Source organism: Lepisosteus platostomus, chromosome 2, assembly GCF_059453375.1.
Source record: "Lepisosteus platostomus isolate fLepPlt1 chromosome 2, fLepPlt1.hap1, whole genome shotgun sequence".
Lineage (NCBI taxonomy): Eukaryota > Metazoa > Chordata > Actinopteri > Semionotiformes > Lepisosteidae > Lepisosteus > Lepisosteus platostomus.
In genome coordinates this window covers 20,315,285-20,334,396 of record NC_142612.1, presented here as the reverse complement: position 1 = coordinate 20,334,396, position 19,112 = coordinate 20,315,285, and the positions used below count along the sequence as shown (strand labels likewise).

At 34.7% G+C, this 19,112-nt stretch overlaps 1 protein-coding gene across 1 annotated transcript in view; it reads left to right on the top strand.

Moving 5' to 3' along the window:
• diaph3 (diaphanous-related formin 3) overlaps nt 1–16,322 on the top strand; it is a 459,783-nt gene extending 443,461 nt beyond the window's left edge. Inside the window, exon 29 of the mRNA XM_088603117.1 lies at nt 14,074–16,322. Within this exon, the coding sequence (XP_088459243.1) occupies nt 14,074–14,327 (254 nt within the window). The 3' untranslated portion in view covers nt 14,328–16,322. The remainder of the gene's footprint in view (nt 1–14,073) is intronic.
• Nucleotides 16,323–19,112: the final 2,790 nt, after the last annotated feature.

The window sequence follows — 19,112 nt, the reverse complement described above, 5'->3', positions numbered from 1 at the left end:
TTAGTTTTAATTATTGTCTTACACACTCAGCAGAAAAAAGTACTATTCCAGCAGAACATGAATCTTCACTCCACATAATTTGTTATGTGTAAATTATGAGGCAGGCCTGCTTCAAGTAAACAAGCTTATATGGCTGTGAAAGCAGGTAATCAGCATCCCACTGAAGGGAAAACAGCGCCTTAGTTTTCACCTTCCTTTTATGTTGTGTATGATCAAAGAAGATACTTGCCACATCTGTTGTTTCACAGATAAAATGAGTTTCACAGCAGTGCAGTTGAATTTGCTCCTGTGGAGTGTCTAGTCTGCGTGGTTTATGTCTGACTTTCGAATTATTTTTCTGTCTTGCCGGGGTATTGGTTACATAATTAAAGGCAAAGTGCTCAAGAAGGGCGCTGTCTAACATCAAATTAGACTTTGATGTTTCTGTATTTCTTCCTAAAGGTGTTTCCAGTCCATAATATAAATTATCTCTCATTATCTGACAGTACAATACAGGACTTTTTATAATGTTGATAAATTGGAGGTTTAGGGTCTTTAAATGCCAGAGGAAATTTCCAGGGAACAGACAGATGAGATTTTAAAATAGTTCTCAACGAAAAGCTAAATAAAAAAATACCAAATAGGGTTCTTAGGATTTACAGAGTTGTACTTTATTCTTCAGAAGTCCACATTCACCTGCCACTTTACAAAGAAAAAGGGGTGTTCCCCCCTGTGTCCAGGGTACAGTATATTGTATAGTATATACAATCTGTAAGTTCTCTAACTGATCTACTGCGTAGTGGAGCTCCTGGCACATAATGGCTGCACTTTGGTGTTGGTCTCTTCCTATGGGTAAAGTAAGATCTTTTGAGATAAAGCTAAAATATATTTTCTTCATGTTCAAATCTGTCTCTTAACCCCATAGGATACCTTTTTTCTTTACAAAAAACAAACTCAAAACAGAACAATTAATCTGAAGTTGAATTTCTGTGGCCTTTCCCTCAATATATTTTCAAGAATTTGGTTACAGTGTAACTGACATTGCCGAGAACATAAACCTGTTAGTAATTACAGTTGTGCCATAAATGCAGGCAACATAGTAGCTACATTTCAGTATATTTCTAACATCAAAGTTAAAAAATGTAATGACGATTGTCAGCATCACCTTACATATACAGACATAGACTGAGCCAGCCACGTAACCTGAATCCTAAGTAAGAATTACATTTTTATATTTTGTAAGTTTTATATTTTGTAAAATGTAAGTCACATTTTTATATTTTTACAGTGCAGTATATTACATAAAGGATTTTGGATACGTATTGAGCCTAACACCTACGGTAAACCTACCATAGAAAAACTATTCAATGTTTTCTTACTGTACAGAAAATTGCAATATTATCTATTAGACAAAAAAACTTCACTTCAAAACTGAATAGGCACAAACATATAATTAATTGTTCCCATTTTTAAGGGGTGTTATACTGTGTGTAGTAATAGAGGTGGAACCTATTTTGATAGTTTAGTCAGAAGTTATATATTAGTTAAAGTAAAGATATCTCCCTATAATGTTATTTGGTAGGTGTATAAATATTATGTTAGAATGTACCATACATTGCCTTGCATTTGATTACATCAGGATCGTCACAATGTTTTCAGATGTATGTAATTTCTTTTGGGGACAATACTCCAATAAGATTTGAACTCATTAACTCCTGATAGTAGTAGTTTACGTCTATTTGTTTTTACTCAGGTGTATGTCAGATATTATTTTAGCTTGAATGCTACATGCAACACAATGCATAGCATGTTGATAGTAGAGTGCTCAAATGAATAAAAATATCAGTAAATTATCTAACTGTAAAGCACTGTGCAAAAGGACATGTTAAAGTGTCATGTATTACAAAACTTTCCAAGTCCTGCATGAGAGCCTTAGAGGTCATTGTTCATCTGACTGTTGTCTCTTCTAAACACAAGCTTCAAAAATGTTTCATTTTTTTATTGAACCCCACTTTATACATATATTTTATACATGTATGTTAGTAATGCATATTTCAGTATATTTTATTCCAAAGTGCTAATAAAAAGAAGACTTCTTGTACAACATATTCTGACAGCTTGAATGGTCAGTACCATCTGTTTCTAGATATACTGTATAAAAGGTAACTCCTGGAGAAAGTACACACAAATATGATTTTGACTTGGAATTCCCCCAAAATTTAGTAGATTGGTTTGATATAAACAGAAACAGAGAACCAGATTTTGAGAAATGTTAGTCTTGTCTTTCCATTATAATAGCTTAATAAGAAGAGTAGAAATGTTTAGTGAAAACTTTTGAATAACCAAAGGTAGTGCTTCACATCATGTAAGAAAAAGAATTGCAGCAGCATTCAAATCAGTATGCCCTTTGCTTTATTCTTCTCTTATGATAATATTCTTGGTAGGTTTTAAGATAATTTTTGCCTTTTATATTATGTAGCTCTTTGCCATAAGAAATTTGATTAGAGTTGTAAACTTAGGCCTTTATGGATAGAAATGAGTGTGTGGAGCAGGTTGTCTATAGAACACATTAATTGCTACTTCAAAGTTTCATGACTACAAGCTTTAAAAAGCATCAAAATGATAAAACTGCAACGGCATGAATACTTTTACAAGGCACTATACAGTAAATGTAAACTACCCTACAATGATGTGAAGCATTCTTAATTTAGAATGATTTCAGGGCATAACTTGATTGAGGCTGATTTGCACTTTGGACCGATTTAAAAATAATACATTTGTTTTACATTTTAGTTTCATGAAAAGGGTAGTGGTGCACATCTTTTTAATTGCCTGGCTCAGTTAGACTTGTCAATTCCTTTCTAGACAACAGGCATATGAGACTGCTGGTTAATGTCTTTTTTTAAAAACAGAATATCCATGACCTTCAATAAAGCTTAACATTCTGCCTAATTACTCCAAAGAAAGTCAGACTTATGAAATGGATAAATGATTCAGGACAAGTCAGGATGTAAACTTTTCTAATGGATTTTTTAAGAAGAATGTAAGAGCACATATAACCTTAATACCCATGTCACACAAACTTCAGACTGTTTAAAAGGCATCTTTTTGGAGTCAATAAATAGGTTTTAAGTAAAGAACAACAGTAAAACTAACCCTATTAGATCTTTTACATTAACTGTATTTGTTTTGGCGGGACTGTCAAACATGTTTTCTATAGTCCACTTACATGTATATGAATCAAAATACACTTATTCCACGTGTTTTGCATTGTTCTAATTGAGTTTATTTTTCCCTCTGATTATATTTCTGCAATGAGCCAGATGGAATTAACTGGTAATCTTCATTGTATGTTTTTAGAAATAAACATGTATCATTCTATCTATTTCATTATGAGCCTTACCTAAATAATTGCAAAAATATTATCCTAAATTTTTCTCCTCAGACAGGAACAAAAGTCAAATGACACATTCAACAAATCAGTGTCTCTGCAGGATATATTTCTTGAATCTTTATTGTAGGAGCTTTACAATGTGTGCTGTCTTGAAGCAATAAAGTCTTATTGCTGTTTCCTTGAAAGTAATGTGGGAGTGTGTGCCTAACCTAGCACAGACTAGCCCTATCATTTCTTTCACTTTGCACACAGCTGGGAGCATCACCTGGTGCAGTCTCCAGTCTGAGACTGTAAGATTAGCCCCGTTTGAAGATAATCTTACACACTGTGTTGTTCGGCAGTCTCTGTATTAGACATTGTATCCTTTTTGACTAAGAAGTGAGACAAATGAAAACAGGAACTCTTCCATTATGGTTACAAATATATAAAATGTATCTGTTTATTGATGAATGCTATTTAGTGCATTTCATTTCAATTTAGAATAAACTGAAATGTACGTGTCTTTCGCTTAGCCTTTTACATGTTTTTATTGTAACATACAGTATACTACTTCAGCCATAACTGTGTAACTACTGTACCCCTTTTACCTACATTGTTTGTATCTTTGTAGTCATAGTTATTCTTAAAGCACAAACACAAACTGTTACTATTAAGCTGTTAGTTTTAAATCACACCTTTTGATTTTTGTGTGAAAAATGTTTTTTTCTCCAAAAATAACAGTACACAAGTAAAATACATTCAAACAGCAAGAAGGAAAGCCCTATGTAACAAGACTTTGACATGACATCCGCAACAGCGATCATTCATGCGATCAGGGGGATGTGGAGGCTCACTATACAACATCAGTAACTAACTAGAGTAGCCAGCCAGATCTTCTATTGCAGATAGAGGTCCAGATTACAATCTTCATCTAGCGAGACAAATTGTGAATAGTGAATATACCTAATTAAAATAATATAGTTCAAGTAGGTAGCTGCGTCAGCATACGTGGGCTGCAAAGGAACAAGTTAAGTTTATTTCATGCTGAAAAGAGCAGAAAAGAAGAAGGCTCCACAGCCGAAACACTGTTTCTTTTCTGTTCTTTTCAGCATGAAATAAATCTTAACATGTTCCAAATTAGAATAATGGATAAACAAGAAAGGATATGTTTCTTCAACCTAATTCCGGACATACAAAAAAGTGAGAAAAGGAGCCCAGATTGCCCCAGGCAGAGGATACTGTCGATGGGGATTGGAAACTAGCTTCCTTTGTATAAAATGGGAAGCACTAAGTCTGAAGAAGATACTTATGAAAATGTTTTTTTAACGCCTCATTTTATGTTGTAGACACTATGAGGGAGCAATAAACATAGAGTGTTAGAATATATAGCTTAAAGTTTAGTTATGATTTAGGCAAATCAGTGCTATCTCCAGACCAATGAAAACCTCACAAATCAAATCAAAATTTGATAAGCCAAATCAGGTAAAAAAAATCTTGATTTCTTTAGAGCAATAGACAAAAAAAGGATATTGGCAATGGACAAAAGTCAAGTTACAAGAGAAAAAAAACAAGAGGAGCTTGAACAAGAAGACCATGTCATTTAGTTTCTCTATTGACAAATGTAAAAGGCTGACAAGAAACGATTGTTGAAAATAAAACAAACGAACGTTAACAAAAAAAGCAATCAAGGTATACAAACCAACTACAGAATTCAGTTAAAAGTGAGCAATGTGGTGAGGTGATTTTGGAAAGAATCTCAAATTTGTTGGTATCAAAGCTCATAAACCCACACAAATATTTATCTTTAATGCTGAGTATTGTTGCAACTCTTTAATGTCCGTCAAACAGCTTATTCCCTTATACGAATTGTGTGGAATTTACTCTATATCTCAGATAAAGTGTAATTTCTACAGCACAACTACTTTCATGCCTGTGTCACGTGAAAAGACACATTTGAAAATGTACAATATTCTAGTGGACTGGCTTTTAACTTGAACATTATTGTTTCTCTCTGGTAGATGCATGATGAGGCTAGCTTTAATACGATATGGCATGTGAAATTTTATTTATAGGACAGTAGACCCAGTAAGAAAGGTTTTATAGGTTTTTGAGTGGGTTGATCTTTTTAAATATTCAACTTGAATGAAATATGGAACATGACTCTAGGCTGTTTTGAATTTATAAGTAAGTCTCACAGAAGTAGATGTGCATATTGAAAGCTGTCGAAATAGGTTTCCATATAAAGTAGGAAATGTTGTGAATCAAAGTGAAAATCAGAACCAAAATATACTGGACAAAATTCAGTAGAAGATTATAACAATCACAGTTTTTAGGGGGGAATTTACTATGTCTAAAAGAAAAATAGAGGAACTAATATACATATTACTTCTGGATTACATGCAGGCCAATTGTTTAACACTTATTTATACTTTGACCCCTTTTTTAACATCCTGCAGACAATAAAACCCTCCAATCAATGTGTGCCATACTGTCATGAAAGACAAAAATATTTACCCCTGTCTAATTAACTAATAAATCTATATTCTCTGGAGTGACACACTAGAATATATTGTTTCATAAATTTAGAAATGATGCCACTGATAAATGTGTATATATGTTTGTGTACAGAGTATACAGGTATGTATCTAGTTTATTACAACTTTTTAAAGGTGTTTTTTCTTGTATATGGTTAACTAGCTGACAATTACCATATACGGGAACCCAAACTAGACAGTAATCAATATTACCCTTCACACTGTTGACAGCAGAGTGGGTGTTCTAGACACCCTGTTGTTAGTGTGAGTAATCTGGATATACATATTCATATATTTTCAAAGAATTCAGGAAAGACATAAATATGTGACAGGTTTAAATTAATTTGCAGGGGATTTAAAAGATTTTTTTCAACAGAACCTGGTGGTATATTGAACTTACATTTTGTTTAAGTGGTACTTATCTAGATTGTGCTTGCACACTGACATTCTGACCTGATTGGTTGTTCAGATGAAAATTTTATCTAGTATGAAACCACATATCTGAGGCAAGAGAAGGTTGACCTGGTTGGCAGAGACCCATCTCAGGATGTGGGCTGATTGAACAAGAGAAAATGAATGGTCGGTGCTTAATGTAAGTTGGGGATTTGTCAAGAAAACAGCCATGCTTTGCTGAAATCTTGACCCTTTTGAAAAGCTTTTATAAAATTCCTACAGGATTGATATGGAACAATGGAGAAACCTTTATCAGTATCATTTTTATTATTCAATTACAATTAACATGTTGGACAAGGTTAATGGTTGTTCACTTTACACAGGTAATTTCATGTTAAGATATTTAAAAGTTTTGTTTTATTGATGAGTGTACCCACCTTTTAATATATTTGGATCAAGCTCAAGTTTAATAAAGGAAGTGTCATTGCATTGTTCAATAAGCTTTACATGATAATTCACAGATGAATTATAATAGAAATATAGTTAGAAATATTAGAATAATAGAAATTAATAAAAATAATAATAACTCATTTTGTAAATTAAACCGCTAATTAAATTGGGTTTATGGAATTAACATTTAAATTCTTCAGACCGCATAATTTTGTTGGATCAGACATGTATTTATTTAGCCTTTTTAGTGGCTCAAGTGGTAAGCGCTAGACTGAGTTCAGCTTGTGCACTTCAATTGTAGGCCTGAGACTGGGGCATGTCATTAACTGATTTTGGATTTCACAAGTGGCAGCACTTTCCCCAAATGGCTCAGCTCCATTGAAGGTTGTATGGTATTCGCTCTCATACAACAACACCCGCAACTTCTTGACTGCCGAACCTCTCTTTCATCTGGTGCACGTTAAAAGGTGAAGGTCTCACTGGACAAGTCAGAGGAGTGTGCCTACATGTCTTCATTCTGCTCCATGTACCGTCACAGGGTTCATCTGGAAGCAAAGTTATGAACAACACAGTTATCAATTCTAAATTTATAAATATAAAGGAATTTCATTGCATTTGTTATAGATATACTTAGTTTAGACCATGGTTTTAAAGAGGCTTCACACCTCACACTTTGTTTTACACTTACGCAGCACTTCTCATCTCAGTTCAAGGCCCAGGTATAATCTTGGACCCAGATGGAGTCTGGTCTGCAAGTATGAAAACATCCTTAACTTTCTTTGAATTGATGCCAGTTTTTTTTCCACTAGCCTATTGTTTTGTATATGTTCCTCACTGTAACTGCAGCTGTAATGTTCAGGAAATAGACCTGAGAATTAAGTAATCAAAAGCTGAACAGACATCTTCACTCCATTACACACCGTGTAAATAAGATTAGCATAAAGCAAGAATGTCTGTCATGTTGCGAAAATGACCATCTGCAGCTTCATGTGCTCCAGTCAGTGCAACCCACTTAAGGTTTTGGGTCAGTAGTGGCAGTGATAAAGGATTGATTGGAATGGTGGTTCAGGGTTGTTCTCCCTGATTAACCTTGTTCACTAACTAATCGGTCACACATTTTTTTCACTCTCTTTCCAAAAATGACACAGTAGCATATTTGCAATGTCTGTGCTGCCAACTCATACTCGTTTAAATGTTCCAGCTAGCTCCAAATATATATATTTCAGTTAGGCACAGTACATCTAGCAGCTACTGCTTTAAGTGAATCTTATTTTAAAATCAGTTCACCCACTAAAGCGTAATAATAAGATTTCATGCTTCACATGTGTTTTGCATTCAGTGGGTAGGGTTAAGACTTTAGGGCAGCAAATTTTAACTGTAGCATCTATACTAGTCATGCATTTCACTCTTAAACTTTAAAGAGCTCAGGATGGAGATTGTTTCTTTATCATCTGAGCCCCTCGGCTTTTTAAATATGTTTAAAACATCTGGACAAATATGGTTTTCTTTTCTAGATTTCAGTCATATTACAGTTTGTAGTTTATTTTTCATACTGTATTACAACAGAATTATAAGAAGAAAAACCACAAGCAGATATAATGGCAAGATCAGAAACAAATGGCAGCAGGACATTATTACCTAGCTATAGCATACATCTTACACACATGCTAAGCTTTGACTTGTGTAGTCTAGACCTTTCAAACTTACCTTATAAATCCTCTCCACATTATAGACCATCCAACCAAAGGTACCTAAAGGTGAAAGATCAAAATAGAACTTCACAATCCAGTGTGGCTAGTAACAGTTGTCCAGACACGACTCTGTACCTGTCACAGAAAGACCCTAGCAAAAGTACAGGTACAACAGATATGTGGCATTATAATTTAATTTATGTGTTATGTATTATAAAATGTAATTGTTGCTGCTTGCTGCTTACATCAGTTGGAGACTTAAAGAATCTCAAATTTGTAATAATTTTAATATTGCTAGTAACTGGAGGGACTTCAACACATTCACTACAGTATTTCTTCTTTATGACAAATGTAACTTGATGAAAATTCTTCTTGGGTTCAAGTAAGCATTAAAACATTTCAACTTTTAAATTAATTTTCAGACACATTAATGCACAGGATTAACATTGCTTGCTGGTGTCTTTGTAAATCGCTGTGATTATACAATGCCAACAAAGGTGTTAGCTGTAATTTCAGAACTGTGCCTGTCAGTCATAGGGAAAAAAACATTGCCCAAATTATGCAGTTTTCTACCAACAGCATTACCGATTCACTTTCTGTATTTCAACAAAGACATTCTGGTGTTAAATACATGATGAGAATAGCATCAAGCGAAAAAATCCCAGTTCAGCAGTGGAGAAGGCTTTGATATGAATTACAATAGGACATGCTGTGGGTTACCTCACAGGCTTTAAACCTCTGTGGATTTCTGTGGATTTTTTTTCTCTTTTTTTAATAGATTTTGTTCCCTGTATCTTTTATCCATAGACAGAAAGGGGGAAACATGCAACAGCTAGCAAAAGCATGATACCTGTAGAAACTGGGGGAAGGGAAATAATTCGCTGTCTTTCAAATGACTCGACTTGCAAATTATTTCCTTAATTACTGTTTAAATAATGTTCTGAAGTGGGATAATGTGCAGGTCACTGCTCTGTAAGTCCTTCAACAAGACAGTTCAGGGCATAATTGTACTGTCGTCTTGATTTATGGTTCAACTCCCCACCCCACCCCACCCCCGCCTCATTTTGTGTTCCCCTGTTTGCTTAGCAACCACATCACATAATCTTTGTGGTTCCTGTTCAGCTAATCACACCTTTAACACATAAATATATCAATTAAAGCATTAAATGCAAAAATGTTCTGGTCTGTTCCACACATTTATAGAATTAAGCTGAATTCCAACCTGACCTTGTCTTTGGGTGTCATCAGCCTTTCCCCAAAAGTAGTTAAATAAAGGGTAAGTACTGTTGAAAGAGATGAATGAGCTACAGGCTAAATGGATCATAAAATTAAGTTTAGTTATCAATAAAGGGCATTATAGCTCTTTTGAAGAATGTATCAGTTTTAATGTTTCACAGTCCTATTAAGTAGTGGGATTTATGAGGGCTAAAAATCCATCTGCTTAGGTGATTACCTACAGTAGATTTAAAATCCTTCTTTGTGATTGCAGTGCAAGGTCTGAACGACCAGAGATTTCTTCTCATAATGAAGTATTTTTGGCATTAATTCAGTTTTTGGCAGCCTTCTTTGTAAATTACCAGTGGAATGAAGCCCCCGCAGAGTCCAAGTACCCAGAAGCTGCCAAGACGGTTCAGTGATTTAATGGTGGTGTCCTGCAGCTTCAACTATAATCAGCAGATGCTCCAATTTTTATCATAAATGTTTTCTTAACCTCCTCTGTCAGAGAGTGAAGGAGCCTTTCTGCGTAGTCTTTGCGTCTTCTGATCAGGTTTGTTTTTAGCTGCCTTTTGCATAATTAAAGTCCCAGGATGATCCCTAACCTTTTACTTTTAATATCGGATGTTGGTCTAGACAAAGTGTTTTGCTGGGCCGAGCAATCAGCTTTACAGAGTAGATGAAGGGAAATGGAGAGCGATTCCACGTGAGCTCTCATTTCCCTTATCACTAACAATTAGCATTCTTTTCATCAAGTGTTAGGGAAGCTAAAGGTACTGGTTATTTTTATCCCTGTCTTTGCCGGCTCAGACAGCCTATGGAGGTTCTGAAAATTGGCATTGAAATTTGTTACCAAAAAACAGTCATATAAGTGAGTGAGTGTTATATATATTGTGAGTGAACAATATAACAATCAAATATGCTAACCTTGTTGTTTCTGTCATCAGTTTAGTTGTGACATTAAAACTACAGTACTGTTAATGTATTATGCAGTTAAAAGTCATTTACAGAATATGCATGACAGAATTATTGCATGTATTTATAGCAACACATTTAAATTATTAAGTACTGCATTTCCTCCTAAAGTATACAAGCATATTTCACACATACTTTTATGGGTGTTAAATTTCCTAGTTAGAAAAAAAAATCACGTATTAATTGTTGCTCTTTAAGCGCATTAGCAGCAATAGACATGATAATGTATTTTGAAAGATATGAATAGAAAGAATGGGACGATTATTTGTTTAAGTATTTTCTTAGGATTTTGCACCCTTAAATATAATGAAGTGTGCTTTTAGACCTGTGTACCACAATAAAGATAATTTATTGTAACAGTTACTATTACTGCATTTGTAAAATTAATTGACCAGTTTCAACTTATTGATTCATTAACGTATGGTGTAGTGTTGTTAAAAACACTGTGCTCCACACAGAATGCAGATACAGGAAAAGTTATTACAATGTGATATGTTAAGTAAAATATGTTTTTGTGTAGCACAAGCAGATGGACACTGGATTCAGACTGTCTGTGTGCCCTCACCCACAAACTCAGATCTGCAATGGACAAACCCTCTATAACCAGAAAGTGGATCTAAGACATGGCCTCTGTGCAGCAGATTTGACAGATCTTAGACCATAGCAGTCTGATTGACACTGCAAAACCAGTTACACTCTAGCAACGAGTCTAAGCATTGCAGCAACCTCCGCTCTTCTTAGGCACGAGTCTCAATGATTCTAATCATAGTTTCTTTGTGACACATGCAGCCAGACTGCCAGATTACAATCTGTATCTCTTAGGGACTTCAAAACTCATACAAATAACAAAGCATTCAAGATACAAACCCCCACTATACTAAGTAGCCAGTAACAGTTTCAACTTGCACTGTGAGATACCTATGGGATAATAAAAGTTATGCCATTTCTATAAACAAATCTTTGAGCTAACCTAGATCTTTTTTTTCTCCTAAGGATTTCAGTGTTGTGGGTCTTGTAAAGGTTTCCAGGCAGGCCACATCAGTCATGAATAATCAGGGTTACTGTAATAGAAGACATGATAATAACAGACTAAGAATTTCCCTGTCTACATATTGGTTTAATAGCTGATCACAAGATGGGTTGTTTCAGTTCTTTCATTTTCAACTGTCTAGTTAATTGTTCATTAAAAAGAACCATAATTTAAAGTAATGTTTTAAAAAATCTGTTGATGCTCACATCATCTTAATAGCACAAGAAAAGAATAAGCTTTTGGAAATCTTGCCTGTAAACAGAGCTAATGAGTGTGGCCTGAAGATAACTATCTCAGAGCATCAGAAGTGACAAAAAAAGACAGGCAGGCAGACAGGAATCACTGCAGCAACAAATGAAAAACCAGATTAATGAGATCACAGCAGTCATGGAGGAGATCTGGCTAAATGAACATGGATTAAACAGTAAACCCGAAGAGCAGTTAGCCTTTTACTTCGACTACTTGTGAAATCTGAGAAAAGAGCCTTTCTTTTCCTTTTTTATTTGTTATAAGTATCTATGTGACAAATTGGTATTTACACTTAGAATGTTGTGCAAAAATGTTTTAAATAATCTGTATCCTACTTTCTAAACAAAACATCTAGAATTGAGCTCATTTGTCAAACACTGTTACAGAAATTGTGATCAAAGATTCATGATAAGGCTGCACAATGACTGGCACACTATCAAATTGAAAACATGACAAGATAGTATGTACCACCTCCCTGAGTATTACCAGAATGTCTGCTAAGTTGATGCATAGACCTGAACACTCACTGGATATACTGCTGAGAGATGTTCTGCAGCTCTTCTGCTCCTGGTGTTAGCTAGCGAAGCCTGGCTGGTTGTGGTTGTTGATGGCATTGGTGAACTGGTTCTCCAGATGTATTGTTGGCCTCATAAGAAGTAAACCTGGCAATGTCAAGATGTCGACACCTGTGCAGCCTTCAGTACTCAGTCAGTACTGGTCATATCTTTCTTGCCTTAAACAAAATCTGGTCGAATCTGTCTTGCCTTTAATAAAATCAGTTCTGTTTGAATGGATGTGTATTCATACTCTTAATCATTTCAGGGTGATCTCCTAGGAATTTTAACTAAGCTGAAATACCAGACACTGAGCACCTGCCTTTATTATAAAATCACATAATTATTTGAACTCTGTTTTGTTCAAGATACAACAGTACTCTAACCACCTTTCAACCTCACACTATTTAAAATGTAAATAACATGCACAGTGAGTTATTGGCATAAAAATATGAATATAAGACCTGTTCACTTCCACTGTGTGTCCTTATATATTTGTGACATGTATATAAAATTATATATATTCTGTTTTAGAAGAGGTATATTTGACTGAAGCCTCCATTTTCTTTGCAATGACCTCAAGGTGATTATTCCAAGAGATTTGTTGAGATTGTCCAAGTGACTGTGTAAAATACTCATCCATCACAAGAAGCCTCTGGTCAAGAAATGACACTGCAGTAAATATCTTCCGCAGGTACCTTTTAATGTTCAAGCTGTTTTTGGTAAGAATTTTCAGCGTAGCCATAAAACACACTGTCATGAGTGACTGCCTCTGCTCCAAAGTCATTACTGATGGGATGATAGAACATCTTTTACAGAATAACTGAAAAACTTTAAATGTCATGTCAAGTTTGTCGAAGCTGTTTTTCGAGCCTGCTCAAGGTTACATGAATATAGAGTTTTCCTTTTTTTAAAGTTTGAGATCTGCTAAGGGGCTGTAATTCATAATGCACATTCATTGCCAGTGAGCCATGTGGAGTAAAAAAAGGTGGAATTTGCTCAGGCTGTCTTGGAAAAAGTCAATCAGCAAGAGCCATTTAATCATCAAACCAATGCCACAGACTGTTATAGAAGGTGATAAGTCACGATCACTGTCACATATTAGTTGCATGCTGGAAAAAATCAGAAAGGAAAAGAAGGGTTCTCTGTGAATTAAATACTGGCACATGTGTTTGGTATTGTATTGTATATTTTGTTGAAAACCAAGGTGAGCAGGTGAAAGTGTAACCACTAAATGGTGATTCCACTTGTCTAGCTGAACATGAAAATGAAAAATGTAAATCAGTCATGCATTAAAGATGCATTGCCTACATCAGTACCATTTTTCCCTCAGGCTGAATTTGCTCAGTAAAAGTATTACTTCAAAACAGGCCACTGTTGGGTTCTAGTTACAATTCCATTTAATTATTTTAGTCATCTCTTCATCCCTTGGTAGTCATTTGCATCTCCTTCTGATTGACACCTTCTTGCTTCATCCTCTTCCACTGAAAGCTTCTTTTCCTCTCCAGCAAACACTACTATTTGTTTAATGATTTCTCTGTTTTACATGCCCCCCTTTTAAACCACCTTTTTCAAACTTTCATGAGATCACCTCTTCAGTTTCTACTTATTTTGTCTCTCTCTACTGCAGAAAACATGAAAACACCTTTTGAAAGGTCACGGTCTCGGCAGAATATTCATTTCAACTCGACAAGATCACCAGCCATCAAGGACCTGAATTATGAGGTGGAGCCTCATTCTGCTACAGGAAGAGGCAAATCGTCTGGGAAGCGAGAGACCCAGTATGGTTCAAGCAGCAAAGAGAAGGAAACTGAGCTTGGAGGCTGCCCCTCTAAAGGAGAGAATGACGTAGAGGCTCTCCTGGCCAGATTAAGAGCCTTGTAACCTTTCAACAGGACAGCCATGCTATCTGCTATGCACATGTTCCTGTGAAAGAGAGTAATGTGACAACCTGTCTGGTTAGACTGTTCAACCAACAAGCTCATCACAATAGTGTGGTGTCATTTTTCTAATGAGCAAAAGTGGTCTATCACATAACTCTCACAATTAACCTTTATTTGAAGATCCTTAACCTTTTTCAGAGCCTGACATTTTGTTCCATAACATCTGAATGTTAGAGTTGGTAAAAGGTAATAAGTTGAATATGGTTCTTCTGCTGAATGTTGCCCTTGTATACATGTATTGTGCTTCTTCTTTCATAGGTGATGGAGAAAAATAGACATTATTCCAATTAATAAAATGGATGATTTGTTATTCAGGAATCCTTTTAAGTATATACTTTAGTACCTACAGCAAAATGTGATTTCTACAAGAACTGTATCCTGCATACAGTAGTGAGAAAGAAAACTATCACAATACCCAAAATGTAAAATTAACAAAAATAATTATATTTTATCTCTTCACATGTAATTTTAAGTCTATGCAAATCAAAATAAAAAATAAAGTTATCTATATTATTTTTTTTATGTGCAAGTTAAAATATGGAGTTTATACGGTGTCTCATTATGCAACAGCGCCAGTGCCCTGAGGTTTGTCTCAGTTTAAATGCAGTTCTTTTAACATCCTCTTTCCCCACCCCTTATAAATGCTGTATACTGAGAGGTATTAAAACACAGCAAAAGAATATTGGAAGCTTGTAATTTTAATACCCCTCCATATACATTGCAGATTAGTTTTGCATACTGTATACACTTTTTGCATTATTGCTTTTCTATATATATATAAACACACTGCATTTACACACTAATCACTAGTTGTGAAAATGGATCTGAAGTCATCCAGTCTACTTCTCATTTTAATTCCCTTTTAAGCTTTCTGCCAAAAAGTTAAGTCATAAAATGTCTTCTTATGTTTAACCCTTGAACAGAATATTGTGTATTACATAAAACATTATTGTTATGCTTTGGCATCCATATAAAGATCATGTAAATCAGCATTCTTTGTTCACATGTAACTACAATAATATGCAATAATATGTTTGTTATACACACATAAACAGATATACATGCATCATTTTATTGTATTTATTACTGTGTGTATTGTGTTCACATTTACGTAGGATTGGCAGAATAGCACTTTGTCCCTTGGTCTTTTTATGTTATTTTCAGCTACATGAGTTCATGTCCTCTTTGTGATGGGTTCAGTCACTGACCTGGATTAAACCAGAACATTGACCTGCCTGTTAGTCATGAATTGCATATTCAGTTTTCTATTGAGTAGGTATAACAGAAACCAGCAACCAGTGAGTTTATGGCAATGTTTTGCTTTATTCAGGTCCGTCTGTGGTTATACTAATTGGTGCCATTGTATAGTTTTGTCTATGCTAATCATTCAATGTTGACTGTATTCTAAATTAATATTTTAAAATTTAATTATTGGTAAAGTTGTCTGCTGCTGATTCGAGGTCTGTGAGCAAAGCGAATGCTTGGCAAAGGTAGACTTGCTAAATATTACCTACCATTTAAAATAACCTTTTTTCTTTCACTATTTCAATTTGAGTGAACATGTAATTGCAGTAAGTGGATTTGTCCTGTAATTTGTTGGTTCTTCCCTGTTGAATACCGATATGAATGTGTTTTGTGGTGGGTGTTGAATTGGATTGAGACACACAGAGGGAATTTTCACAGTTAATTGTAATAATCGCATATTCTCTCAGGCACTACAAGGGTGATAATCTATTCACAAAATTTAATTATTAGACTTAAATCAGACAAGGTAGCTATATCTCTATCCAAACTGTTTTTGTTATATCTTTATTAAATTCACTTTTCTTATTCCCTACTTCAGATCATCAGCACTGTTTAATTAGAGGATAATGTAAGAACTGGGAACTGCGCATTTTGTAGCATCACTTATACAATAAAAGAAAGCTTGTGCAAATGTTTCCTTGTTTTGTATGAATAAACGGATAGAAGAAAAGTATTTGATACTTTAATTGGATTTTGTTTTGTCATTCAGCACGTCTCATTTCATTAAGAAAATATGATTTAGCTGTCATCATTTCCTGTTAATGTGTACCTGATTTTACGCACCACTACATATTAGGTTGTACATGTAATGAAAAAAGCCCAACCTACAATCAACAGTTTTTAATGTATTATTAAAAACTCCATAGGTATGGATTGCATTTTAATTAATCTGTTCAAAATCTAAATATGTGGCCCAGGGCTTTGTTCCACAAATGTGACACATGCTGAGCTATAAAGCAATTTGACTTTCAAGGATTATTTATATTTTCCAGTGTAGAGAGAAGAAAATTAAACAAGAATTGCAGGTCCACCAGTTTACTCAACAGCATGATCCTGGTCTTAATTGCTTGTGAATTAAAAGACAAAGCAACTTTTTCTTAATGTTACCTATTATTTTTCCATTTATTCCATTTGATGTGTTTTTATATTCAGTCTCTTTTGTACCTGTGTATTATCAATGTTATATTTTGAAACCAAGGTATCTCAGTTTTCCCTCATGCTTTTTAAACTCACTTTTTATTGTGCATTTAATATTTTCTCCTTCCCAAATCTAAGAGGCATTGTAAGTTAATACTGAAGATTTAAAATGGCATTAAATATCTTAGCGGCATTCTTTATTCTTTGTCTTTTCAAAGTTAAGTTCCAAGTATTTAGGTTCAGAAAATCAATGGCATTATGAATCACAGAAGGCTCAGAATTACAAGGGAGGATTTTCAGAAAGAGAATTATTAACATTTTCGTGAAGGTCTTTTGAGTTTTCCAAGTGTATATCTGTAGCTCTGTGTGTATTCTTTGTACCCTAATGACTACATAATGAAAGTAACATATTGCTTAGTTATTACAAATTGCTACTTCAGGATTTTAAGATACACTTATACTTTTTATTCCCACTGTATGTCCAGTTATTCTTAAACTTTATCAAATTCTCTTCGTGTTTAATCAAATTGCACCTTAATTTTCTTTACAGCACAACACACTTTTAATCTGTTGGAATTTAAAATACATTTGCATATGGGTTTTCAAAGTCTTTTGTTCCAGAGCAAAATGTCTTTCTGATTTTCTGAAAGTATTAGTAAAAGTTTAAATCAGCAGATGAAACAAAGCACTGTGAATCTCAGGGAATTTTAGCTCAATTTTCTTTTGAAATTGGAAAAAGAAGTATATTTGGCACCAGAAAAAAAAAAGGTGGAAAGGTGTTTTGTTAGTTCACAACTGCAACCCTATCACTTAGTATTTATCACTTCAACAATGAATGTACTAAACTGTTACCTAACTGCTACAATTATGCTTAAGAAGTGATTGAAGATTGATCCATTCTCTCTTATAATTAGTGGTAGTTGCCAAGCTATTGAACCATGGAAGAGGAAGCTCAGTCTTGACTGCCTCTGTCTAGCCTAGTTGTTTGCTTTATATTCAGTGATCTGGACCCTGGAATGAATAGTGCATAAGGCTAAGCTAGGACTTAATATTCTTAAGAATGTGGATTTGGTCTGTGCTGCCTATATTGCATTGCTGACTAAAATATTGGAAGTACCACAGGTCACTTTCAAAGTCATGTAAACTAAACCTTACCCAGTTGGTATTAAGATCGTCTGGGATAAGACTAGAATCCAGACCCACAAAAATGGCGACATGACATGACCACAGTTGGACTATAACACCGAAGTGGTTGAATTGTTTCCCTGTTTTGGCAGTACGCTTCACCATTTCTGATGCAATATGGTGAGGAGCAAGCAGCAAATTGAATGGAAGTGCATGACATCACTGCACAGACGTCTTGTGTTCAAGCCTGTTTTTACAGGAAATCAAGTTTGTACCTAAGATTGCTAATCCCCAAAAGATTAGCAATCATGTAAACAAGATTCACATGCTCATAGATTTATTGATACTGAGAAAGGCTTTAAATAATTTAATGTGCCATATTATATACTGTATATAGATTCCACAATAACCTTTTCATAAGTGCAAAGAAAAGCACATGGGGACATTTTATACATCACTGTGGAATGTCACATCCCATGTTACATGAAGAAAGCTCATTGCATTGCTAAGGAATTAAACAGATACAGTAATTAGTTACACAATAATATACTGTAATTACAGCAGCGGTTACACCTGTTAATGGATGTGAAGGCATACTATATGCTAAGCAGTGTGTGTACATTCTCTGTTGCACGAATCCTAATAAAGCAAAACAGGAAATAAAGCAGTTTTATGCTTTGCACGAAGATCTGCCATCTAGATGAACTGTCATTTTAATTTCCAAGTGAGGCACACACGAAACACTGCTTTTAATGAATGGACTCTTGTTTTCCATTAAAATCCGTCTTGGCTGACTGTTTTTGTATTCCATGCATTATAAGCTCACATGGCACTATGTACTTTAATAGACTCAAATGAGTTTTACTTGAAGCTTATAAGGATATACTGTACATGAACAATATTAGCTTTTCTCTTCCAAGCTGTCAGTAGTGCACAGAAAGCCTAAAGTGCCTGAAAAATCCATTGAAGACAATAGAATCACCTTCTTTTGACCTTTTTAAATTGACAAACGATAGCTAGATCAGGTGGTATTCTTGTAATACTAAAAGTAATTCCACAGATGATTCATGAAGTAGAGAATGGCTGTGCACTTTGAGTTAATTTATGCAGACATTAGAGGAAAAAATGTTGGCCCACAAATCCCCAGGAGACAATTCTA